Consider the following 25,826-nt stretch of genomic DNA (forward strand, 5'->3'; position numbering starts at 1 on the left):
ACACACTCCACCTTTTTTCTTTCTTTCTTTTTCTTCTTTTAAACAATAAGTTTAGAGCTCCAAATTTAATCACTATCCTGGGATTTGCTCCATGTTTGTGACCCTGTATTGGCATCGGGGGCACAATTACACACGTCTTTAAAGAGGAAAAAGGCAAGATCCTTAAGGGGAAATACAAACAGAGGAGAGGAGCTGATTAGAGAAGGAAGGAAAGTGAAAAAAGGCAAGAACTTTTGAGAGCAGAAATAAAAATGTGTTTTTAAGAAACAGGCTGGTGTGCTGCATGTGTTAACGGCTTTTGTTTGGCCCCCACTCTTGTAGCAGCAGCATTATTAGGAAAAAGAAAAACATGCATCCCGTAGCAATACGCTAATCAACTGTGTTCCTTTCTCCTGTCATTGCTTTAAATCTACTCCAACTGTTTGACTGCCTGACCGCTGGTTGTCTTACGAGTGTGTCTGGGCCAGGACTCCGTACACCGAATGTTCACCGTGTCAGTGGTGCTACGCTGGCTTGTACCAGTTTTGATGAGTTACATTTATGTTGTGGTCAAACCCCTGCCCTGCCTTGCTGATGCGTCTGACTCAAATAGGGCAGGAAATCCTTTTATTTATCTTGCTGTGTGTCTGATTGAGCTTGCCTCACCTGTAGTGCTGTGACCTCAATGTTATGACCTTTTTGACCGTCTGGCCAGCTCAATTTGAACAACAATCAAGAAGGAAAAATAAATGGATGGATTAAAAGGACTATTTGAGCTTGTGTAATGATGTCGTAATAATCGCGTCACTCATCTTCCACCTCTCGTTTCTTTTCCAGCCCGGATGGGAGGAAAGAGTTCACACAGACGGACGTACTTTCTACATCGACCACAGTAAGATTATTATTTCTATTTTGTATTCTTATTTTTTTTATTCTTTTCCAAAATTGTTTTGTCTTTAGGTCATCAAATATACCCCAAGGTACATTTTGAACAAAATCTGAAAGAACTTATACTTAAATATCTAAAAAACACAATTCTCTTCCACTTTTGCCTCTGCAAAAATAAAGTCCATCTTTGTATAATTTCAGTTTAAATACAGTTGTTCTTTGAAGGTCTCAGGTATTTGTTAGAGAACATTATTAAGCAAACGGCATCATAAAAATCAAGGAGAAAGTTGATGCAGAAATGAGATAGAAACATCCATTGGCAGGAATCTGGTATGAGCGGCAAGAAGAAATCAGTCGTTGAGAAAAAGCCACAAACAGCAAATATTTGGGACATGAGAGCCAATTTGAGTTCCATTTCTAACTTCTTTCAGTTTTTCACTGAGAGAATTGCCTCACCGTGATCATAGTTGGGTCATGCTGAGTCGGTTCTCATAGCGAAACACTTCACTCTGTTATGAAAGGACGAGGGATTACGCTAAGTAACACAACATTTTTTGTCCTAAGTACGAAATGCTTTCTGAACACCTCTCCCTGAGCACACCAAACCCCTGATGGGCGGTGGTGCATCATGTTGTGGGAATACCTTTTAACTAAGGAGGTATAAATACTCCTGCAAGACATGGGAAGGAAGTCATGTGGGAGTTTTATTTGCTCTGTCTTAAGTCTGATCCAATATTTAAAAAAAAAAATATTTCTACCTATTTCACCCAGATACAAAGACCACTCAGTGGGAGGACCCCCGTTTACAGAGTCCGGCTATCACGGGACCTGTGAGTTACTTTGCGTCTTTCAAATCTTCTTGCTCATAGATCACAACAGTGTCCACTTATGATGGATTGCAGATTTGTCTGACACGTTATTTTCAGCCTCATCAGAGATGAATCGTTTTATCTGTAAGTCAGTTCTTAGACTTTTTTTGTTTTGGTTTTCTTTGCAGGCTGTTCCCTACTCCAGAGAGTTCAAGCAGAAATATGACTACTTCAGGAAGAAATTAAAGAAACCGGTAATAAGAGAGTCCTATCCTTGTGTCTTTGGTGTCTTGCAGAAGTTGAGTAGGATGGATATAAATTTAGTCCAAACCCAATAAACTTCTATTTGCTTAAGAAGCTCCTTTTATAGGAATAGACTGGCTTCCATTTCTAAGTTCTACCAAAGTTTTTAAAAGTTATGGTTCCTAATGACATACCAATACTATTATTTCAAAAAGCCGTCATTCTTTCTGTTGACTATTGGCTCTTTTGTGCTTTTCCAGGCGGATATTCCCAACCGCTTTGAGATGAAGCTGCACAGGAACAACATCTTTGAGGAGTCCTACCGTCGAATCATGTCCCTGAAGAGGCCTGATGTTCTAAAAGCCCGATTATGGATCGAGTTTGAATCGGAGAAAGGATTGGACTACGGCGGCGTGGCCAGAGAATGGTTCTTCCTCCTGTCTAAGGAGATGTTCAATCCCTACTACGGCCTGTTCGAGTACTCTGCCACGTAAGCCTCTTCTTGTTTGTGTTGACCAGTTCTATTACAGTGTAACAGTGTTGTGTAAAGCTGCAATAGCACCATATTGGGATTAAAAATAACCTCCTTTTCTTATGCGTTTGGGAGACGAGGTGTACTAATACACCCTGCTGTTCTTTCTTTCCCCCCATGAGACCTGTGAAGGCTTCCTTAGACTATGATTAACCTTTCCTCGTATTCAAAAAGCCATCCTGAAGCAAATGTTTCCCACAAACAAGATCATAAAAGTGCCATATGTTCTGTTCCTTTTCTTGGCACTATCACCATGCAATGACGCAGCTCAGCCGTTTTGTTCGCAAATGCTGTTGAATAACAAAGAGGCTGTAAAAACCAACTCTTCTTGGAAAACAAAAGTGTAATCAAACATTGAGACTTTAAATTTAGTGTTTTAGTTGCTTATCAAATCTTCTTTCATGCCTGAGTTTTAATATGAACTGAGAGCAAACAGAAATGAGTTTTTCTGTGAGCAATTGTTAGATAAACCCAATGCTTTGTCTCTTCTCCAGCCAATGAGAAGTTGATATAAAAATGTAGTTATGTCATCCTGTTTGCTTTTATTGATGTGATTTTAAGAACTTGTCTAAATATGTACTTTTTCCCTCTTGTCTTTGTCCAGTGACAATTACACGCTCCAAATCAATCCTAACTCTGGCCTCTGCAATGAGGATCATCTTTCCTATTTCAAGTTCATCGGGCGTGTGGCAGGAATGGCTGTGTTTCATGGAAAACTCCTGGATGGTAGTTATTTGATAACCTCTTCATGATCTAATTTTCCTATTCAGTTGTTTTTACTACTGACACTGAAGCAAGTTAAAATTAGAAAATGGCCTACACTATGTGCCAAATTGAAACCTTCCTAAAATGGTCACATTCAACAAAATAAAAATCACTGAAAAGTTTATAAGTTGCTGTAATTTAGTTCTCACATTTTATGAAACATATACAATCTGATGTCTTAAAGTCTTTTTTCTGTTAATTATAAGGACTTTCCACTTACACCTAATGAAATGAGGCATTTAAGGTTAGAATATTACATCAGAACATTTTTAAAAACACATTTTTGAAAAAGCAATATGGGCTCATTCAAAGGTAGACCTTTTTGTCTATACTGATTAACATACTTCTGGAAGAATCCTTCCACAAAAAGTTTATGCTGTTTGTTATATCTGCTAAGGGGAGTGAGCTAACATGATGTCACACCCTTTAGGTCCGTTTCATGTTGCGGGTGATTGATTGCTTTACTGTGTTTCAAATGTGGCTACAGAACATTATGTGGTGACAAGCTTGTCTCATAAACTTATAAAAGGGCTTGCAAAAATGAAAAACCTTTGCTCTGAACATCATAAACTTTCATGAGTAGTGTTTCAGCTACTTTCTGAAAAATAATGTGCATGACCTATGGTGAAAATTAAACATTTTCTTTTGTCTTTGCAGGTTTTTTCATACGTCCATTTTACAAGATGATGCTGGGGAAACAAATATCACTTAAGGACATGGAGTCTGTGGTAAGACATTTTCTAAAATCTGGATAATTAAGCAACTCTTCAATTCTGAGTAAAACTACTTAATTATGACACTGTAATTAAGTACAGAAATTAAGTGCTAAAGAAAAACTTCAATACTTTTTGTACACTTGAACACGGTAAAACCCAGATGATCAATATGTTTAAATACTGACAGGGGCGTACTTTGTTCTTATCATTACTATAAATTTGGCACAACTGATTTATTGCATTCAAAGAAAATATCATTTGTTATTTGAGCTAATAAATGAAATTCAGTTAAAAGCCCAACACGTATGTCTGTTTCCCCACAGGACAGTGAATACTATAACTCCCTAAAGTGGATTCTGGAAAATGATCCCACAGAACTTGACCTACGGTTTTGTATTGATGAGGACAACTTCGGACAGGTGAGCTGATTGATACCTGATTCCATTTTTATGTATTATTGTTCTGAATGCCATCCTTGTAGATACACAATCAGGGTTATTTTAGCTTTCATCTAGTTTTGTGTTATTCCTCAGACATACCAGGTTGACCTGAAGCCCAGCGGTTCAGACATGGTGGTCACCAATGAGAACAAGAAAGAATACATTGAGTGAGTTCTTCTTGTTTTCTTTTAAGTCTAGCTTTTAAAGCTAGTATCTCTATTGTTTCTTTTTTTTTTTTTTTTTTTTTTTTCTAACACGTTTTAATTATCTTCCCTCTGTCAGCTTGGTCATCCAGTGGAGGTTTGTCAACCGGGTCCAGAAGCAGATGAACGCTTTCCTGGAGGTATTTTTGTGTAGTGATTATTCAGTTCCACATGGAGGCAGTGTAGCTCTCTTTTTTTTTTTTGCATAGGACTTGGATATAAACTGTATTACTCATTTTGATTTGATTTTCTTACCTTTTTAAAATTAAAAGGTGTTTTGTTGTAACTGGTCTTGTTTAATTTTCAGGGATTCACTGAGCTCATTCCAATAGATTTGATCAAGATCTTTGACGAAAATGAACTAGAGGTACGGACATCTTAAAAACTTAACATTCGTGTTTTTTTATTTTGTTTTATTTTATGTTTGAGCAACACCCTGGTCATTGTCAGGAAGCTTTAGATGTAGTGTTTTATTGCCTTTAAATCTCTTTTCTCATTCTGTTCCTGTGAAGCTGCTCATGTGCGGCTTGGGCGACGTCGACGTTAACGACTGGAGACAACACACAGTTTACAAGAACGGCTACTGTCCCAACCATCCGGTGATCCAGTGGTTCTGGAAGGTTTGTTAGATTCACAAAGGTGGACAGAACATCCCATACTAAAAACAAAAAAATATATATATTTCCATAAAAAAATAGTTACTCATTTAAAAAAAAATTATTTTAATAATTTTATTTGAAATTCTAGATTTATTGAAAGATACAAGAACACAAAGATATTTGATGGAAACATTTTTTTAGTCATTTCCAGAAAACAAATCTGTTGATTCTGACTGGATTTAACTGAGCTATATCTTTATTGGAATATTTTTGGAGGTAGTTAGGCTACATTTACTATGCTTTGATTAGATTTTTAGCATTATACTCTGAGATGTGTGAGTTATACACTACCGGAATGCCACTGACCCAACAGCTATACTGAAAGCACAAAGGGCTTTTTATTTTCATATATCTTGCTAACATAACCAAGAGTTGCCGTGAAATATATATTTTCTTCAAATTTTGCTATTTTTTTGCATTTCTAATGCAAAAACAGAGAAGAGAATGAATTTCCCCTTAGAGAAATGGGTCCTTTGAGCTTTTATTTTACTTTCCTTTCAGGTGACTTGGAAAAAAAAAGATTTTCTGTTTGGGAGTTTAGTCATTGCTTTCCTGCTCAATTCTGACCTATGACTCTTTTAGTCATAAAAAGTTACTGAACATAAATGCTGAAAAGTCCTGTTTTGCCAAAAGAGTTATGATCACTTAGACCATCAGAAAAAAAAGACTAACTGGGATGATGGTCGCTAGTTTTTCTGAACCCACAGTGAATTGGCTCTATCTATGTCATTTTACTCTATTTTCCTATTCATATAAACATTTATCTGGCTTCCCTTGAACACTCTTTCACGCAGTCTCCCATTGTTTTTTGCAAAAAGGTCAGTACTGAGGATGAGTATGAAAATGAATCTGGTTCCACTCGTGTTCCTCTGTGTTCGACCTGCCAGATCAAAGTCTGTTTGGTAGAGCAGGCTTGTTTGCTCTGATGAAACATCCTGAAGTATTACATACCCCAGATATAATCTTAACAAAGTCGCACACATCAAACACTCTTCTCTTTGAATTTGTTCTGTTGCTTTTTGGTTTTTGTAAGGACACTTTGACATCATTTAATATCCTAGGCCTTGTGCATCAAAAACACTCCCTAGTCTTGACTTGAACTTCTGACTTTCAGTCACAAATAACAATCCGGAAAATTGTGAATTTAGTGAGTAAATTTACATACATCAATAAAAGTACGTGGTAAACAAAAAAAAATAAATAATCTGTAAAATGTCTGTCATTGAGAGAGTTTTTGTCTCCTCTCTCATTAGGTTGTCCTGTTGATGGACGCTGAGAAGAGAATTCGACTCCTCCAGTTTGTTACGGGAACATCGCGAGTGCCGATGAATGGCTTTGCTGAACTTTATGGTAATGTGTTCTCATAAGATAATTTCGTTTTTCATTTATTTGTTTCATTCAAAGGCTGTTTTGAAACTCCAGTAGCCATTTTGGACTTCTGAAATGACTGTCAGACGTTCCATTTGTAGCCTAACAATCCGACTTCTGTCACTGCAAAAGACATAAGTCATTTACTTACCAGTGCAAAATTCAGAAAATTAATTTTTGAAAAATGAAAGTTTTATAATGATAAATATTTGCCTAAAACTTTGTGGTCGAAAAAAATCTTAATGTCAAGTTTGGTTTACTTATTTTAATAAGGTTGTTCATTTTCTTTTGCTTTAGGCTCTAATGGCCCTCAGCTGTTTACAATTGAGCAGTGGGGAACACCAGATAAGCTACCAAGAGCTCATACTTGGTACGCCACCTCCGCAAATAACAAGTTGAAGAATTTTATTTTATTTATTTCTATTTTTACCGTAAATCTATCTCCCCCCATTTCTTCTTCTCAGTTTTAACCGCTTGGATCTGCCCAGCTACGAATCCTTCGAGGACCTGCGAGAGAAGCTCCTCATGGCGGTGGAGAACGCTCAAGGCTTCGAGGGAGTTGACTAAAGCGCCCCCTTCTGACTCTATCCAGCAACAACCAATAGCAAAGAAACGAAACCGAATCTCCAGGGATGTGAAGCCAGCTGCTTGTAGCAGTTTTTGTGCTAGCATGTTGTACTGTAACGCCTGACTGTGAGCCGCCTCCACTGCATTGTGGTTCAAAGACTGTACAGCAACTTGTCAAGCCAATATGCCTACGTGTTTCTATCTTTACAATGTAGGATGGGTCACTCCCTTTTTTTTTTTTTTGTAGATACTGAGGAGAGAAAAGGAAGCATTGCACTGCCTCAGTTCTGAGATGTCTTATCTGCGAGCATGATCGGTGGGGGAAAAAAAATCCAAAACGCAGCAGGATTCCCAGAGTCCAGCATTTCTTTCCTTCTTCCCCCATCCTGTGAATATCTTCAGTGCCGGAAAAGATGCATTTCAATAGCTCTACTATAGCTCTACTATTGTGTTTGAGCCCCTTTCGGTGGAGAGCTCTTTGCATGGCCTTAATCTGGCTCCCACATGCACTACTTCTCCTAAGAAGCTGCAAAGGCACTACGATCGTAGATCTTATTCAAATATTTAACCCAACACCAGGTTACCTTAGGAATGCTAGCCAGTCACATTTCAGGAAATCAGAGACACCCCTCCGTAGAGCCTTGTCTGGGACGTGATCAGATAGTGCTGCTGCAGCCTTTATAAACTAAACATTTCTTTTTTTAAAAGTCATTAATGAAGCTTGAATAAGAGTACATGACATAAGCCCCACTATAATTTCCCTTGTTTTTGTTTTTTTAATATATATATGCATAATTTTGTGATCACACAACATAATTTCTTTAATTAATCCTTTGTAACTGACAGGAAAATATGGTATGTATTTGTACTAATGAACAATGTTCCTTGCTATTTCAGAAACCGTTTTTGACATGACGTTTGAAGTTCAGGTCTGGTTCGTTCCGGGGGCGAAAAGAGTCCATATCATTTGTTATGGTGATAGCAAATGTGTTTGAAAAAAAACAAAAAAACAAAAACATTTTTACTGTAGTGCTTTAAAAGCAGCATGGAACTGTGCGTTGTGTTTGCTTTTGACTACGTAGTAACTTTGGAAATGTAACTGCTCTCGAGGTCATGAAGGGAAATGTCAAACTGTGGCAAGTTTCTGTGATTAACTTAATGCTCCTCATGTCTGTTGCTATTCATGATGCTGTAAAATTGTTTTCTCTTTTTTTTTTTTGTTTCTTTTGTTTGTTTTTTTTTGTTTTTTTTTTTCCCAGGGGAAGGAGTGCATTTTAAGTAATTCATGATATATAAATATGTATGTATTACATTTAACAGAAGTATTACTGATCAACACTAAAATGAAGCCGCGTGTGAGTGAATGTTGGTGTGAAAAGCTGTGATTATCGCTGAATACAAAGCAGCACGTTTCTTACAAAGACAAATGTTTCTCGTTTCTTTTTTTTCTTTTCTCTTCCTTGTTTCTGTTTTTTCTAACACAATTGAACCTAAAGGGCACTTTATAGATCACTCTGAGGTCATGTCGCCTGAATTATGTTTTTTTTTCTTCATTTACTTGAATGTGGTTCTTTCCTTTTCAGAGCACTTCCTAGTGCAATATAAATACTCTGTAAATTTGGACTGCTGCTACGTAGAAACAGAAGTGAACAAGACACTTCATTTTCTTAAGTTCATATCCTGTTTCGAGCTGTTTCTTGATATTTTTCTCTTGTACGTTTCTTACCCCAGTGATTTCAATTCTGACTTGTTTTTTTTTTTTTTAATCAGGATTTCTTTTTTTAATGGATGCTGAGAAATATAATTTTTGTTGATGATTCCACTACTTTCTGCAACCCTGTGGTTCATTTAACTTTAAATAAAAATGACACTTCTTATACAGTCTCATTTCATTAATTAATTGCAGTATCCTTTTTCTCGGACAAGAACTTTTAATTATTTCCGGATTTTTTTTATCACTCTTCATGCTTCTTTTTTGTCTACTCCCAAACCATGTTTGATGTGTTTGGGATCACTCTTCGGCTGTTAAAAAAAAAAAAAAATCTCTGCTCCAAAACCTTCAAGATCGCTGCTGCCTTCTGGGAATGGTTTAGTAACTGTTTAAACTTTAGTGGCCAGGCAAATAGAATTACTCCAAGAGTGCGTAAGACACTTCCAGAGCTACCTGGAGGCCTTGCGGTCGCTCTTTGCAATCTGCATGCACGTGCACCTGGTTCGGTGTGGTGAAGGGACCTCAGTTCATTCACACAGGCAATCTGAGAGTTATCAGCTCCAAGGACGAGCAAATAAAAGCCACCCGGCCTCTCTGGGGACATTTTATCAAGCACTCCTATACCCTCCAGCTGGTCACAAACAAATCAAGCGCCAACTTCTTCTTAGACCTGAATTATTTCAGCTTCTTAAAACAAAGCTAAAATACTTTTTGTGAAATGATAGCTTTCTTATAAATGGGCGAATGCTGTTTAATAGGCTGTGTCAAACACTGAAGCTCTTATTAGCTAATAATCTTAAAAATGATGATGTTTTTAATTTGCAACATCCCATAAGGTCAATTAAGCCATTTCTGAATAAAGATTTTATGGCCAGACAATCATTATGTCTGGAAGTAAGTTTGGGAGAGTCAAACCTAAGATTACTGCCAACTGTGAAGCATGGTGGTGGCAGCATCATGGTTTGGGCCTGTTTAGTTACCAGAGGTCACATGTATTTCATAGAGTATCAAAGTTACTTACTTAGAAATGATAAAAGTTACTTTTATTGTCACAGGATTTTAAATGTTCAGCTTAATGTTTAGTGAAAAGGCTGAATTGACAGTGCGGCTAAAATGTTTGTTGAAGTGGTTTGAGTTAGAAAAGGGTTTGTGAAACACTGACAGCTGGATATCTTATGGAGTTTCTATTTCTTCCTCCTCCATTTTAGTCAGATTTATGGATTGCACATCTAATAGTCGCCTGGTAAACAGATTCAGACCTTTGGATCTCTACAGCTCCGACACAGTTAGCTTGCAGCTCCGATTAACGCCGTCGTTGCTCAGCCAGGCAGTTTAGGTGGATCACCATGTTTTAATAGATTTAGAGTTTCTCCATTTTCAGATGATGGATTGAACAGTGCTTTGTTTTTTATATTGTAAACCTACTTTACCAAAACGTTCTCCCGTACCTGTCTGTTTTGCTCCTTGGCCTTCACCAGGCTTTTTGCTCACCAATATTCTGTGAATCCAGAGGATCTGGATTCATAATGTCGCTAAATTACACGTCACAACACCTGGTTCCAATATGTTTCATTTAAGGGGCCCAGAGAAAAGGGAGCTCAATACAAATTCACCCCACACCTTTCAGATTGCCATGAGGGATAAAATATGATAAATTTTACAGCTGTTTATCTGTTTCCTTTCACTTTACAGTGCTGTTTTGTGTTTGTTGCTCACATGTACATTTACAATAAACTACCTTAAAGTTTGTGGTTGTGACATGACAAAATGTGAATTAAACTGCAAAGCGTTGTCAGTAAAGCTTCTTCATGGGTTTCACTTCCTGTTATCAGGATTTAAACACCGACACATTCTGGCTTTAACATTTTCCCCTCATCCAGCAAACATATGTCTAATCCGATGCTCTGCCTGTTCGCCGCTTCATGGCTGCATGTTTCACAATGCATTTTCTCTTCTGTAAGAATCTTTACCAACACATTGCTTGTGTCAGTTTGTTCATTTCAGCGCATGGTGGAAACAGAGGCCCTGACCAGCGTAGCTTTTTGGTCAGGGCAAAATTCCTCCCGTCTCCCTCCTCCACCTTTCACCCCCTGCCTTTGGTCAGGGTCGATCAATACTTCCCCCGTAGCTTATCACTAATGTGCAACTGGCTGTTTGTCCAAACTCTGCTCTGTCTACATAAAGACTTGGATGGGACGGCTCTTAACCCAAATGCACAACGTAGTCACCCTTGTGAACTCAGCAGCACTACTGGGCTTAAATTTACAAAGATACAAGGAGCTCAGAGCAGAGGGCAGCTGGACGCCCAATGCAGCACATCAATGAATGTATCTATAGAAAGCATCGAAACAGAAGGTAGGTTCTTGCTTTAATAATGTGTTAAACTTACATATTTATTTGGATGTTAATTTAAAAAATTTAACAGGAGAATGTCACAAAAGATGAACGTTTGGCAAATTTGTTTGGATGTTATACTGGGTAAATTTTCGTGCCTGTGTGACATCTTTCTGGACCAACTCTTATTTAAAGTTTATATTTTCGGAAACCTTTTCCTCTTTGATCAGTCACATTCTCACACAGCTGCAGTCATCCCCACAATCAGTAACAAGACACTCGGTTGGACTTTGGACACTTTGGATAAGCCTGCTAAAAGTAGAAACGTGTTTCCTGTGTCACTCTGTGTTTTTCTTTTTTTTTTTGGTTTGTTTTTTTTTATCCCCGTTTCTTACAATTAGGACTGATACCTTTCTGCTTCTCTTCATTCACTCCACAAACTAAACTCCAGATTATCCTTTTGTTCTTCCAGGTCGCCATCCCCCTTCCTCCCCTCCAACAATCTCCATCTGCACACCTGCGGCAAAGTTTGTCCTCCAGAGCTGTGGAGTGTGACAATGGTGTTTGTTTCCTCTCTATCAAACGCCATTATCACACTAAATAGCTACAGTGCGGAAAGGACCTCAGTGCACCCGCTTCAAGTCGGGGTTTTTGCAGTTGATTTATTTTCTCCCTATATGTTTTGCGCTCTTCAGCGTCTGTACTTTCCATTCTTAATGTCGTGGCAGAGGATGAACATGTGTGGCCGTGTGTCAGAGGTGGTGACAGCAGGGGACATGTTGCACCGCCGCAGCAAAAGCAGGGATGGAAAAAGACATAAAATCTGTTGAAACATGATGTTGAGACCTTTGAAGCGACCCTAGTTCATCCCTATTTCTTTATGTATTTATTTTTATGTCATTATTATTATTGTTACTATTATCATCATCATCCTCATCATCATCATTATTATTATTATTATTTTGCATGTGAAACCACAGTTTGATGTTTTCTGTTCTTGATTAATTCCAAAATTTTTGACATACTACTGTATGTATAAGTTTTACTTGCTATTCTATTTGGCATTTTGTGATTCTGGATAAAATAATAAAGTGGATGCTCCAAGCTGTTCCTGAGAAATAAGAAATTTGAAAAATGTAAACAGATTGCACATGTACACAACCAGGTTGGTTTTTCAGAGAAACAACTAATGGCACATATGTTACTGAAAACAAGAAAAATGTTTTAAAATAGTTTACTATGCACTATTATTTGCATTAGAAAAATATGTGTGCACTTTTTATGTCCATTATGAACTGTAAAGATACTCAACACATTATGGTGACTTTATATCATCATGTCATTATCATCTTTTGTATCCCAAGCACTAATCATCTCCTAAAGCCAAATTGGACATTTTAAATTACTGAAATAATTGAAACACACATAAATCTTACTAAATCTATATATCCCATGAACTTTAATATGTACACAGAGGAAAAGTCCCAAGCTTTTCATCCAAGTAAGAAATCAATTTCAGCTTTACCACCAGACAATCCAAAGAAATTCAAAGCAACCACACATACTGTCTATTGGCATACATTTTTTGTTTTTTTAAAATGATTAAATCAAAGTTTGAGATCATAATTAAAAAAATAGAATAAACTATTTGTGAAGAAAATTATCCAACCAAGCACTCTAAGACATGACAGTTTATAGCTGATTAAGTATTACCTAAATATATCACAAGTTTTCACAGACTTGAACAATAAAAACTCTAGGATACAGGTAGAAATTGTCACAGAAATAAATACAACGCTTTTTCTCAATTGTTCAGATCAGACACCAGGTTCTGGCTGCATGAGGGTCTCTTATTTCAGAGTAAAATGTCTCCTTAGTGCTGCAGCATTCTGCAACAACCAACAAATTGATTTATATGCCGGAAACTCTGAAGTACAAAGTCCAAGTAGGAACAAAGATCGTTTGCTCAATGTTCTCCTGATGCTATGACTTGTTCTTCACTGTTGGCCCAAATGTCTTCTTTTTAGGGGCGGCAGAAGATGGGGGTTTGGGTTTTGGAGCAGCCGAGACCTTTTGGACTTAGGCTGGAGAGATTTGAGTCCCAGGATCTCACAATACTTGTTGCATTGATGCAGAGCTTTAAACTGGTCAATAAAGGAGGTTGCACAATTTCCTTTGAATCCCTTATACCTGTAAAGACATATCTTGTTGAGTCACCGGCATAGACTATTTTTAATGCTTATTTTAAGGGAAGGAAAAACTCACCCTTTCTTACAAGTTGCTATCCCCACATCAGTAAGCTTCATGCCCACTCCTGAGAAAAAATCACATGGATTTTAGCACTCACACATTATGATTTATTGCACAGTTTGTTGCAGTACTTGCTCCCCTGACCTTGCATGTCAGTAACCAGCAGATTGCCCTCTGTGTTATGGTAGACCCAGTGTTGGAAAGCGCAGCATTTCTGCCCTGCCTCCGAGTCCCGTCTCATCACGTTGATCTCTTTACCGTCCTTCACAGAATACTTGACAAAGTCTCCGATGAGCTCCTCTTCCAGTGTTGCGTAGGGATATCATTGGATGGACGGTGGATAAGGTAGATGGGAATGATCCTGGTGGAGGAAATTCAGCAGGGCAATGCTAGTCTGTACAGATAATGGATGCCGTGGAGAAGCTGCAGACTGGTAAACATGTCACTCACTCTGGGACGTCTCCGAAGGCTTCGACAGACTGAGCTGCTGATGTGTAAGCCTTAATGTACTCCCTCGCTGTGTTCTGGACCTGACACTCCTGCAGAATAAGCAACACTTTCTATAACATCTCCACCCACAAAGGCAGTCAAAGGTTTACAGAAAATATTACCTTTTGCCAAAAATGACATAATAAAAAGAAAAAAAAAAGCCATAAATAAATAAAGCAAATATACAATATATGAGTATAAAAATAACTGTTGATAGCAGAAAATACAAGTCAAAATAACAAAGATCTAATTTAATCAAGTAAGTTATTAATATTACGAAAATAACATCTACAAAATAAAATTAAAATGTTTTCTTGCACAAGTTTTTTCAGAAAATTATCTTATATTTTATTTAGCTGCCGACCTTGCACACTTTAAAAAAAAAAAAAAATTAAATACTTGTTTATTTCCATGTGTTTGAAAATGTTGGTAATAATTTATTTTTTACATAACTAGATATGCATTTGCTAATTTTTAATTTTAAGATTTTTCTTCAATTTGCTGAAAATATTATTATTCAAGATATTACAATAAAATAAGCCAATTTATTTTATTTGTCACACAGGGAGGAATGGCAACCTGAAAAAACTGTTTCAACTGTGACATGCAAAGTAGGAAGCATCGTGTTGTTTGAGGTTTTTGCTGCTGCAGAGGCTGATGCACTTTACAAAACAGATGATCATGAATAAAGAACTTGATGTAAAAATATTCAAGCAACATCTCAAGACATCATTCAGAAAGTTAAAAAAAAGGGTTTTCTAAATGGAAAATGACTTAAATCATTTACAGACTGGCTTAACAACAACAAAAATGAGAAAGGACAATATTTTTAATTTAGGAATATGAATCCTGTAATGTTTATAACTGCATAAAAATTACCTGCTTCTCTTCCTGAAGTAATATCACAATGATGTATTTTACATTCACAATAAAACCATTTGTCTTTTTCTTTACCTCTACAGCCAAATGGAAATTCTTCTGAAGCAGGTCGTCGTTGTTATTGGTCCCGTAGCTGATAGCGTTGTGCACCTTGAGCACGCAGGAGAGTCCCGGTACTAGCAGGGGATCTGACCCGCCTTCAGCTTCGTCCGGAAAGCCCGCCGATGCATGCCCTCGCCAAAGTGAACTTTTTCTGTGAGTATGCTGATGGGGTGGTTCTCTCCAAAGTACTGATCCGACAGGAAATCCTCTTTGAACAAGAGCCTCGAGCAGTGAGCATCCTCCTCTTCACTGCACAACTCTTCAGGCATAGCTGAGAGAAGAACATGCATACTTAGTACTGTCTTCCTTTCTTCTCATTCTTTATTTATTGCAAAAAATTAAATTGAACTGAATTATTCAAAGTAGCCTTTAATAAGTACTCACATGAAATTATCTTTGGGGATGCAGGTATCACAATCTCACTTAAAACTAAAACACAGCGAGAATAGAAAAAAGATGATCTTAATGTGCTTATTTTTCTTGGATCGCGCATTTTACAATCGTTTTTTTTTTTTTTTTTACCTTCATATGTGAGCACGTAGTCTAGGCAGACAGAGCCATGGGAGCAGCTGAGCTGGCACTCGTACTTGCCCAGATCTTTGTGGGAAGCATTGGTGATGATCACTGACACTCTGCTCTCATCTCCTGCACTTCAGAGACACACGCAATTTAGTAATGAAAAATGAAAAAAAGATTTCTAAACGTCACTGTGTTTGGATTTCATTGCCAGCTAAAAACATCCTATTCAGATGTTTTTTTTATTTCCTTCCAGCAGCCTTTCTACTATCCTATGAGCATGCTAATCCTTGCTTAGAGATCAGTTACTGTTTCTGAACCTGAGCCATTTGCACCACACTATCAAAGGGGTCAAAGAACATTTAAAGGAAATGTAACTCTATGCACTGGAATGGGGAGTGGCAAAGAAGCTGGAATAGATACAGTGCAGTGCATAAATATTTATTACCATTTGAACTTATTTTTTTCATACATTTTGTCCATTACAACCACAAACGTTGACATGTTTTATTGGGACACTGAGTGACAGACCAGAACAAAATTGCACATAATCGTGTAATGGAGTGACACATGGCTCAGACATGAATCTGAACCAAAAGGTTGTGCTAATTGTATTCACTCTACTCTGAGGGCCCCAAATAAAGTCCAGAGTGCTGTCAGAAGTCACCTAACTGGTGAAGAGAGTCTGTCTGTCTGAGAGAAAATGGCAGGCTTGCTTGGGAAGTAGTCATAGAAAACTATGGTAACTCTAGAGGAAAAACCATTTCCAGCTTGCAGAAAAGTCATTCATAAGACACAGGGTGCTATAGTGAAACATGGTGTTGGTAAAGTCATGCTATGGGAATGGTTTTCTTTAGAATGGACAGGGAAGCTGGTCTAAGTTTAGGTGAAGATGGATGAAGCTGTAGCCACAATTATGATTTATGTTATTGCACTGTCACGATTTGAATGGTCCAGAGACCTGAATCCAAAGAGACGCTCTGACAAAACCTTAAAGGGGCTGAGACTGACTGATATATAGTATCTTAAATTGTGTTATGCGGCAGTGTCTGCATGGTTTGGTAATTTAGCCATGTAAAATGACAGTAAATACCTTCTGTTAATCTGAGCCAGTGGTGCGCCGTCTCTGCTCCAGGTCACAGTGTAGTCTGAGTGCACTCCAGCAAACTGACACCAAAGACACATACTCTGAGGGTCTCCGCTCACCGACACTACCTGGATGGCCTCTACCACTTTCGGATCTGCACACATCACAACAAAATAAGGACGAAATAGAAGAGCCTGTCCCAGAAATAAACAGCTCCTGTTTGGCAGTGCTTGATGAGGGCCCTCACCTTCCTTTGGAGGGATCTTCTGTTTGACCACTTCGCCGTGTGCTTTCTTCTGAACAGCTGTGGTTTTTGGCTGAGTCTCTTCCCCTTTTGCTTTTAACGGAGTATCAGTCTTTGATAGCTTGGACTCCAAAGCACTGAGAATTTTGCCAAACTTATCCCCTGACACGCGTCTCTTTTTAATAACATCGTCATTCGTGATCTCTTGAAGATCAGAGAGATGGGGAGCTTCCAGAGACACAATATCTTCTGGCTGCTGGGTTTTTGCTTCGACAACAGACTGATTTTCATCCCACTGAACTTTTTCAGCTTTGATCCCCTCCAACATATCCACCTTTTCTTTTGCAGATTTTGGTTTTGCTCCATGCTCTACATCAACTGATGCCTCTGTTTCATGATTAGCCGATGCTTTGTGACCATGTTTCTTTTTCTTCTTGCCATGAGGCTTGCCCGTGCCCTTCTCAGTTCCCACACTGGTCTCCTTTACAAGTTTAGCCTCCTTGGCTTCGAGCCCACCCTCAATGTTCTCAATAACATGATTTTCCCCAGTTGCTAGGTGGCTTTCTTGCTGCTTCCAGGTCTGCTGCTGCGATGTACTCTCTTGTTTTTTGGCAGCCTGTGCTCCATGATGATGACCAGATGATTTGTCCTTTTTGGAGCGCGTTTTGCTGTCTGGGGGATTCTTTGAAGTTTTGTGAGGCATTTTCAGCTGAGTTTGCTCAAATTCAGCAGCTGTGAAGACAGGTTCTGAGACCCAGGGATGAATGGATCGTTTAAGTTTAAAGTGATGCATGCAACACAATCCTTCTCTGATATGAACAGATGATCTCCAGGAAAAACTGTGAACCTCGCTAGATCTGTGCTGAAATCCTTGATCTCATCAGCTGCAGAAAGGACAGGCCACACGGTGTCTTCAATTTGTAGCTCCTGTCGTTCATCGGGAGAGAGTTTCTCATCAGTATTTATTGTGTTCTGCTTTTTATAAATCGGCTCCTGGTGACCTTCCAGAAATTGTTTGTTGGTAATTCCACCCAGGGCCGGAGATGGTGTGCAGTCTCGCACATGACCGCAACAGATGCTGTCACTCAGGTAGGTTTTTGTGCAACTTTGGTCTCCTTCCGAGCTGCTGCTTGTCCGACAGTCGAGGGCAGAATTACCACTGAGGGGAGCTAAGCACATAATAAGCTCAGGACCACCTGACTCCACCTGGCTTGCTCCAAACGGGGCTAGAAAAGTGTTAAACGAGACATTTGTGGGTGTGTCCACCTCTGGTTCATGAGCGGAGAAGATACTGAGCTCTGTTCGACGCTTGTCTCCTTTTATCTGCTCCTCAGTCACAGACCCCTTGCACAGATCATCTTCAAAAACCTGATGATAAAATAGAAAAGAACAAGGACAAGACAAATCATTTCAGTTTTAAAAAATTCAACAAATCAATTTATTGGCATTTATTTGTCCATACAGTGCCTTGCTAAATGAGTAAAGTCTATTGAAATATTTTGTCATGTCACAAACTTCTTTATTGCTGTCTTGGTTTTATATAGGTCTTTTAGTAATAGGAATGGTATTGAAGAAAACATGCAGAAATGAAAAATCATTCATGCTCTTTACAAATAAAAAAATCTGAAAAGTGTGACAAGCATAAATATTCAGCCCTCTTCACTCCAGTGCGTCCAATTCCCTTCAGAAGTAACACAACTTTAATAATTTTAATCTGTGAATGGGCTTAAATGTGTCAAGAGCTTAAAGGTTTGCACAGAAACTTTAGCAGCATCATGAAGGCCAAGGAACAGAGCAAACAGGTCAGGGATAATGTTTTGGAGAGGTTTAAAGGGAGGTACAAACAACGAGTGGAAGTGTCAAGACATGGCTGTCCTCTTAAACTAACAGGCCACAGGAAGCAGATGATAACTCTGGAGGAGCTGCAGATATCTAAAGCTCAGTTGAGGGAATTGTTTTACAAAACGAGTTTTGGTAGTAGAGTTTACAGTCTTGTATGTTTTTACGGCTCTGCAGCCATCCACGTATAGTCAGGCATTTTTGTAGCCTATCTGCAAAACAATAGCAGAAGACTAATGCTGATTATGACCCTCAATATACCAGTGAACTGAGGTCATGATAATAATTTGCAGTGGGATGTTTTTCTGTAGATCGATGCATAGTACAGAGTAAATCTGGAAAATCTGTTAGAGGCTGGAAAAAAAAAACTTTGTACGAAGGGAGAGGTTCATTTTTCAGCAGGACAACTAAATATACAGTCAAAGCTACAGTGGAATGGTTCAGTCAAAGACCTAAATCCTATTGAGGATTCCAGACAAGACTTGGCTCAAGACAGCTAGACACAAATTCACCTACACTTTTCAGACATTTGTTTGTAAAATATATATATAAAAAAAACATATATAACATCAGTTTTGTAATTATGCAATGCTTTGTGTTGGTTTGCACATAAAATACCAGAAGGATACAATAAAGTTGTGGAAAAAATATTCCAAAGTTCAAGGGGTATCAGTACTTTGCTGCATGCAAAGTACTGATTATGAGCCATTCGCCTCATAATATTTCAAAAAAGTTCAGGTAAATAAAAACAAAACACAGCGACGGCTTCTTAAGTTGCCTGTTTCCAGAATGAGTTTCCTGGTAAACACTCACCTTTCTATAGAGCCACAAAGTGAAACTTTACAAAACCTCGTTTCTTCCAAGTGCCACCCGACACACAACTCATGCCCTCTGCTGTACTGCCATCACTCAGACTTGCTGTTTGCTCCGAGTGGATGAAAACCAGTCTTCTGCTCCCGAAGACCCCTGAGCCTCCTGATCTTGTGTTTTTTAACTGAGACGTGGTTCGAACGAGTGCGTTTAAGGGTGTAGGAGACAGCTGGAACTGGGCAGAGTCGTGTTTCAGTTCTCAGCTGTGCTCTCCTCTCACCCCTCTACCCTGACACACCGCAGATGCAGGCTATTATCAATGAACTGTCAGCTATTATTAGATGCCATTTCTATCTGTCTGAGGTCTTCTTTTCAGGCTCCTCTGATCCTGCAGTGCTCCTCGACTGTCGGGTTTTCAGATGGAAGCCAAAAGGGTTAATCCAAATAATGCAGGATAAAAGTCCAAATCCCAGGTGGCTTCAGCCTCGTGTGTGGAGGGTGTATGCGTGACAGACTGGCTGAAGGTATGGCAGCAATCACAAGGACATGAGCAGGAATGTCTCTTAACATTCTTGCTTTGTTTCCAAAATGTGCAACTAGTTTATTCATTGGCCAACAATGTAAAGCCATTCGCTGTTTGCTGTGGTGTAAAGGTTGAATCTTTCCAGCATCTCCAACACATTTTCACACAGGTCATCAATGCTCTGAATGTATGTAAGTGTGATCAACAGATACAGATCAAGCCGTACAGTTTTTCTTACCAAACTGAGCATAAATCTGTCTCAAATAATGCCACAAATTAAAAATATATCTTACCTCCTGGAGCACCAGGTCTCTGTTGGTGTTCAAATCCACATCTTCTGTTATTTTCAGCTCGATTGGATGGTTATCTTCACTAGAAAATAAATCTTGTTCAAAGGTCTTGGAATATCTGTCAAGCCAAGGGAGGTCCAAACAACCCAGAGACACAGTTCCAGCATTGAGTGTGACTTCAGTCATTCCAGCATCTGAATCTGCTCCCACAGAGAACGATCCAGCCGGAATGTTTTGCAGAGCGGAGCGCGGGGAGGATTCTGCCTCTCGTTCTCCTCTACATGTACACAGAGGTGCAACATGCTGGGAGACTCCTCTGTCATGAAGTTCAGGTCTTGAAGCGTCAAGGCACAAAGAAAGGTAGCTTTGTTCAGAAGGGATGAGACTCTCTGGGATATCTGGGGTTTTTAGTGGCTGATCTTGCACACCCATAGTTTGCTGCCTTTCCTCCGCCTCTGTAGCCCGTAAATCGTCTTGCAGCGTCTCTGGCTCGAAGTGAGTGCTCACCTCCTGCAGTGCTTGTGTCAAAGCATCAATCTCAGCCCCTATTTCTGCAAAGGCGGCCGTGATTTCTTCTGCCGGATCCTCAATAACCCCGGTCCAGTCTGAGAGCGCGCTGGCCCAGCTGTCCACTGATGACCACCTCTCCACTGGTGACCAGCCAACCCTCCTGTTGTCACCAGGACTGTAATCTGACTCTTGTAAGGAGTCACTTAAAGCTTGATGATCCACGTCCTCCTTGTCTCCCGCATCCTCACCTGTCAGATACTGGCACGCGTCCATCCAGAGCTCGGCGGGGCTGACACTGTGCTGCCTTTGCAGGGTCAAAGCTGTGACCTCTGCTTTCACAAATCTCACATCACTTTCCGACATCCAGTCCACCTCCCAGGCATCCACAGCAGGTGCTCGTAACTCATCAGATTGGCTTGCCTCTGACACATTGGTCTCTGAGACTTGTTCCTCTGTAAAGCTACTTTGACACTGTGTCTTAATGCCTTCTAAATAACACATCGGGACATGTGCATCACTGTCTTGGTCTGCCTTTCCGACACCCGACTGCAATGTTAACTGGTATTCAAGATGTGTGGTCTTATGACGATCTTTTGTGTTGGTAAGGATACAATCCCGCGTGTCACTTTCAAAAATATAAAGATCTGACAGAGGTGCTGGAACCTCAACAATGTCTAAATTCTGGGATTCAGGCAAACTAATTTTGTTCTTCAGGCAGTACACCAGAGATGTTTCTGGTTCTACATGCAGCTCTGTTGTACTGGATAGAGCTGGAATAGAGTCACTGCAAAGATCAGGCAAAGGAGGTACAGCTTCACTTTCTGGATCCGTACAATAAGGTGCAACGAAGGCAGACTTTTGTGAAGACTCTAAGCAAAGAGACATGCTGCAAGATGAATAGTTTAAACTATCACTGTCAGATCGTTTCTCATTGGTGGAAATGTTTATTGTGTCATTTTCATCTGGGATGGACAGCCCAGATAGCGTCTCTGGTTCATGCACCTGTACAATAGTTTGATTGTCTGTGAATGGTTCTGCAGACCACTCAGGGTCGTTTGTGCAAAGTTGTGAGGGGTCCATCAGGACTTGAGGATATTCACGTTCACTGACCCAAGCAGTCAAACTGGAACTGGGACCAGGCTCTGTGTCCAGGGATGAATCACTGATGTATCTTTCTGTTGGGACTATTTCCTATTTTGATTCTGGGATTCAGTGCCTGAAAAGAAACAAATACAATCATCGTTGGAACTCGTTGCCCAACTGTGAATAAACCACCTGAAAATGCCTTACAAATACATTCCATCTCCCTTTATCCGCTACTCAAAGGGTTGTGTTAATCTAATCTAAAGGCAATGCATTTATTCACATTTTAACTAATATCTATAGACATTTGAAACATTTGAATAAAATGGAAAAAAAGTGCCTTTCACAATAAAATATTTAAATACAAGTGGTGGGTGTGATGGGTGGTGGTTGGGCTTCTTCACAGCTGTCACAGGGTGAGAGGCTGTGTGAACCCTGTGCAGCACTAAACAAGCAGAGGAGGGTGTGGGGTCCGGGCAAGGGGGCCACGGGTGCCCCACCATCAGCAGCTTTAGAGATGATGGATTGTGATGATTGGTTTGAAATAAATGCCATGATTTATTTCTGTAGAGGAGTTAACCTACACAGAGTTGTTGGGAGATGAATGGAGATAAGATACAAAGCAAAGGTGAAGGAAAACTTATGAGAGGCTGCTATTGGTACTGTTCCAAATTATCAAACCATGCAGACAGAACAAGTTTTCTGTCTGCATGGCTGTTCATTTGTTAAAAGTCCAGTCAAAGTTCAGAACGTGGTTTTTTTTTTCACAGACTGCGCTTGATCCAACTACAAAGAAGATGGAGCAGTTTCAAGTCCCCTCAATCTATTATTATTATTATTATTTTTAATTATGCTATGCTTTGTGTTGGTGTCTCACCAAAATTTAAAATGTAAAATGACTAATAAAACTTTATCAAGTTTGTGAAAATCCTAAAAATGATCCTAAATAGGTCAAATATTCCTCCTTACTGTCATACATCGTGATGAACCCATTGGGATTTTTCATCTGACTTACTCTCTCCCTCTCTGGCATGCTGATGTCAGTGGTCCCACTGACTTGTTGCCAAACTAATTATGAAATGTCCCCCAGGCTTTTAACGCACCGAAAACTATTTCCCCTGTTTTCTTGGTGGTCAATGTAAAAACGAACAAGCACACAAAGAGTCCTTGAAGCTACAGGGGGTTTAAATGACTTGTCAATCTCATCATTTTGCTTTTAAATTACATTTTATGATGTGTGAAACTGTTTTTTTTTTTTTTCGGAAAGTGGGTCACATGTGAAACATCGGTGGGGGCAGTGGTTTCAAAACTTTCACTCTGACATATAAGATGGAAGCTGGCGGCAGAGTTACTGGAAAAATACCAGCTCATCTTCACTCCTGGCCTGCATTTGTCACATTTCAGCCTCATAAAGGACACCTGACTGAGTGCTGCAGCTTCAGATGTTTATATTGTGAAACACACACCTCAACAGCTGAGTACACACTGCAGATAAAAGAGCATTTCAGACTAAAATTAGAAAACATTTGGCCATCCTAATATTTGCAAACTTGTCCAAAATGCAAGACGCATCTCAAAAAATTAATATTTGCCACTTGTCATACTGACAGCAAAAAGGGATGAAAAATCTTCATGCTTAAGAATTTATACTTGCATAACAACAAGAATTTCTGTTGGATTTTTTTATATATATTTCGTTTAGATTAGACTGTCTGGAATGGTTGATTTTTTTTTTTTTACTTCAGGAAGAGCTTGATATATGCTGGCGAATTATAAAACTGTGAACTACTGAAAGCAGTTTAAAATTGTTCTTCTCTGTCTGATTCAGAACAGATCTCCCATTAAAGTGTGCGCTGGTTTCAGGATAAAAAAAAAAGTGAAAACCAAACAAGTTGATGCTATGAACTTCAAACAGCGTCTAAATTTGACAAATTACAAAACAGGAAAGACCGGTGGCATTATAATTCCAGTTTAATTGAGGAGATGAAAACTGATGCTCAATAAAATGTGAATCATGCAGCAGCAAGAGTGTTTGTTTCAGCCACAAAGCCACAATCAAACGATGAGCCACCCCATAGCTGAATCATAGCTGATAAAATTATTACAATTAAAACTCTTGTCTCAACTGCTGGGGGGATTTCCAGCCAAACAAATAGTACGTACCCTTTTCATGGCCGTGCCGTAGAGGATATAGACCTATGATGTAGGACTTCAGCGAGCGCTCAGGCAGAGCCGGTGATCTTGGGGTGTGGGGTTATTTTTAGATGTTGTCCCCCGCAAGTACACAGTCAGTTATCTGATATTGTGAACATGTGCTGATCCTGATAAGTACACTTCCAGACAGCTTCAGGGATGGCCTACTTTGGCTGATGAATTTTCTGATCAATTATAAACAGAGCCAGATGCAGTAATGGCTGCAGAGAGAGAGAGAGAGATCACGATTAATGTTTATCGTTGCTCATGTAGAGCCTTGCATGTACATGAATAATTATTGAGCCTATAATTTGTCATGTTTCAACAATAAATTGTGATGTATTTTAAGCTATAAAATGTGAAGTACAAATAAAGTGGTTATTCATTTTTAAGTTTTTTTTGCAAATAAAAGGAGGAATAGTGTGATGTGTACTTGCCTCTGTAAGTCAATACTTCTTTCATTGAAATTACAGCTACAAGTGTTTTTGCCTGTCATGCCCAGGTTTGCAGATGTAGACTGTAATTTTCTGCTGCCCCTTCTGATTAGATAAGACAGTGACCAGATACAACTAGAGATCTGTTCATGAGCCTTTAAAAAACTCTTCTGAAGGATCATTTGATCTTCATTAACAATCCCATTAAGATTGATGATTGTTCCTTCATTATTTAAGTCCCTTTCATTCTTATAATCAGAAGTAGTTCGTTTTCTGTCCTTATATTTATGTCAGTTCAGTTTATTGTTCATATTTCTACTCAGGAAATGCATGTTAATGAATGTGTCCGTTTGAATGACTCTGGATTTATACTTTGATTCAATTAGGAGCTCATTGTAATGTTACCCAAGCTTCAGGATAATAAATATTAAATCATTTATCCTTTATTAGAAAAGGTCAGACTATTAATAACGTCCTTTAATGAATGGTGAGCTATGCAAGGCTGATTAATTCATTACTTAAGCTGTTGTATAATTTAATATAGTACAGGATGAACCAGCCTTTCTGTTGTGAAACAATACTTTTATTGAAACGTCTTGTTTCTGAGCAGGAGGAGAAGAAGGGTGACACAAACTGCTAAAACTGTGTTGTGCTGTGTAACACTGTGTAACACTGATTTCCACACACCTGTTCTTGTTTTGCCCTGTAAATCTACCAGGCAACTATTGACATATTATTAGACTAAATTCACTTGTGAGGTAGTTGTGACTTTTTATTGACTCATAAGGGCGACGAATGTGACCTTTTTCCAAACAAAAATAGAACATTTGAATGGGAGCCTCGTATGATTTCACGCATCTTGAGCATGGACGTCGCGAGCTTCTGGAGTTGATGTGTCCTCGTGGTCTCATGTCGTCATTAAATGGAAAGGATCGTCTTACCACAGCAAGCTATATTTTCACACACACTGGCTTCATGCTGGCTTTTGAGCTGCTCTCCAACCCTCAGCCTGGAGTGAAGGAAACCACATTTTCTTTCGATGAAAATCAACTGAATGGAGAACCAATTGACAGAAGGTTTAACAGACAAAAGGCATTTGCTGAATTTTCTTTTGTCATCATTCTGGTTCCAATCATAACATGGGGCCTCTATAAACTCATCAGTATTTTATTTCAGGATGCTTGGTTCTTTATGATGGGAAAAAAAACAAACAAACTGATGATAAAAAAAATCCAAGCAGCAATAGCAGCCTCAGCTTTTCTTTGAGGTTGCTGACTGAGATTGTGTCAGCGCAATGCAATGCACAACAAAGCTCCTGCTCCACATACACTGTAACTGAGAAGGCTGTAAACGTGGCCATGTG

The 25,826-nt window shown here is 39.1% G+C and overlaps 3 protein-coding genes across 14 annotated transcripts in view; 1 reads left to right on the forward strand and 2 right to left on the reverse strand.

Annotated features, from left to right (window-relative positions):
- nedd4l (NEDD4 like E3 ubiquitin protein ligase) overlaps positions 1-9,046 on the forward strand; it is a 42,002-nt gene extending 32,956 nt beyond the window's left edge. For all 11 annotated transcript variants that reach the window (XM_055040198.1, XM_055040199.1, XM_055040200.1 and 8 more), the window contains 14 exons: positions 817-871; positions 1,639-1,697; positions 1,865-1,930; positions 2,180-2,409; positions 3,056-3,177; positions 3,874-3,944; positions 4,256-4,351; positions 4,466-4,539; positions 4,655-4,715; positions 4,883-4,942; positions 5,088-5,195; positions 6,488-6,584; positions 6,900-6,972; positions 7,067-9,046. In XM_055040198.1, the coding sequence (XP_054896173.1) occupies positions 817-871; positions 1,639-1,697; positions 1,865-1,930; positions 2,180-2,409; positions 3,056-3,177; positions 3,874-3,944; positions 4,256-4,351; positions 4,466-4,539; positions 4,655-4,715; positions 4,883-4,942; positions 5,088-5,195; positions 6,488-6,584; positions 6,900-6,972; positions 7,067-7,169 (1,275 nt within the window). In that variant the 3' untranslated portion in view covers positions 7,170-9,046. The remainder of the gene's footprint in view (positions 1-816; positions 872-1,638; positions 1,698-1,864; positions 1,931-2,179; positions 2,410-3,055; positions 3,178-3,873; positions 3,945-4,255; positions 4,352-4,465; positions 4,540-4,654; positions 4,716-4,882; positions 4,943-5,087; positions 5,196-6,487; positions 6,585-6,899; positions 6,973-7,066) is intronic.
- A 4,247-nt stretch (positions 9,047-13,293) lies between these two features.
- Positions 13,294-17,484, reverse strand: LOC129366676 (alpha-protein kinase 2-like). Its single transcript, XM_055040647.1, has 9 exons — positions 16,785-17,484; positions 16,544-16,691; positions 15,457-15,584; positions 15,319-15,363; positions 14,908-15,205; positions 13,915-14,003; positions 13,609-13,825; positions 13,480-13,528; positions 13,294-13,404 (listed from the first exon to the last, which is right to left on the reverse strand). The coding sequence occupies exons 1-5, from the start codon at positions 17,482-17,484 to the stop codon at positions 15,009-15,011; spliced, it is 1,218 nt and encodes a 405-aa protein (XP_054896622.1). The 3' UTR covers positions 13,294-13,404; positions 13,480-13,528; positions 13,609-13,825; positions 13,915-14,003; positions 14,908-15,008.
- Positions 17,366-24,083, reverse strand: LOC129366575 (uncharacterized). Of its 2 annotated transcripts, XM_055040523.1 has the most exons (3): positions 24,000-24,083; positions 20,247-21,969; positions 17,366-18,149 (listed from the first exon to the last, which is right to left on the reverse strand). In XM_055040523.1, exons 2-3 carry the CDS (start codon positions 21,831-21,833, stop codon positions 17,487-17,489), a joined length of 2,250 nt encoding a protein of 749 aa, XP_054896498.1. In that variant the 5' UTR covers positions 21,834-21,969; positions 24,000-24,083; the 3' UTR covers positions 17,366-17,486. The 2 variants fall into 2 exon arrangements, 1 of the variants encoding a protein (XP_054896498.1); XR_008606634.1 differs by lacking the exons at positions 20,247-21,969; positions 24,000-24,083 and adding an exon at positions 19,434-19,697 and having other exon boundaries at positions 18,042-18,149.
- Positions 24,084-25,826: the final 1,743 nt, after the last annotated feature.

The sequence above is a fragment of the Poeciliopsis prolifica genome, unplaced genomic scaffold (genome assembly GCF_027474105.1).
Source record: "Poeciliopsis prolifica strain line A6 unplaced genomic scaffold, Auburn_PproV2 SCAFFOLD015, whole genome shotgun sequence".
Classification (NCBI taxonomy): Eukaryota; Metazoa; Chordata; class Actinopteri; order Cyprinodontiformes; family Poeciliidae; genus Poeciliopsis; species Poeciliopsis prolifica.

Bases quoted from the DNA above. Each gene is read 5' to 3' on its own strand.
- LOC129366676 (XM_055040647.1), bottom strand. From the start codon at position 17,484: ATGCCTCACAAAACTTCAAAGAATCCCCCAGACAGCAAAACGCGCTCC. The intron at 15,364-15,456 runs GTAAAAAAAAAA...GCTGTGTTTTAG, and splicing joins CTACGTGCTCACATATGAAG to TTTTAAGTGAGATTGTGATA. The intron at 15,206-15,318 runs GTGAGTACTTAT...TTCTTCTCTCAG, and splicing joins ATCCCCAAAGATAATTTCAT to CTATGCCTGAAGAGTTGTGC.
- LOC129366575 (XM_055040523.1), bottom strand. From the start codon at position 21,833: ATGGACCCCTCACAACTTTGCACAAACGACCCTGAGTGGTCTGCAGAA. The intron at 18,150-20,246 runs GTAAGATATATT...TTTTATCATCAG, and splicing joins GAGACCTGGTGCTCCAGGAG to GTTTTTGAAGATGATCTGTG.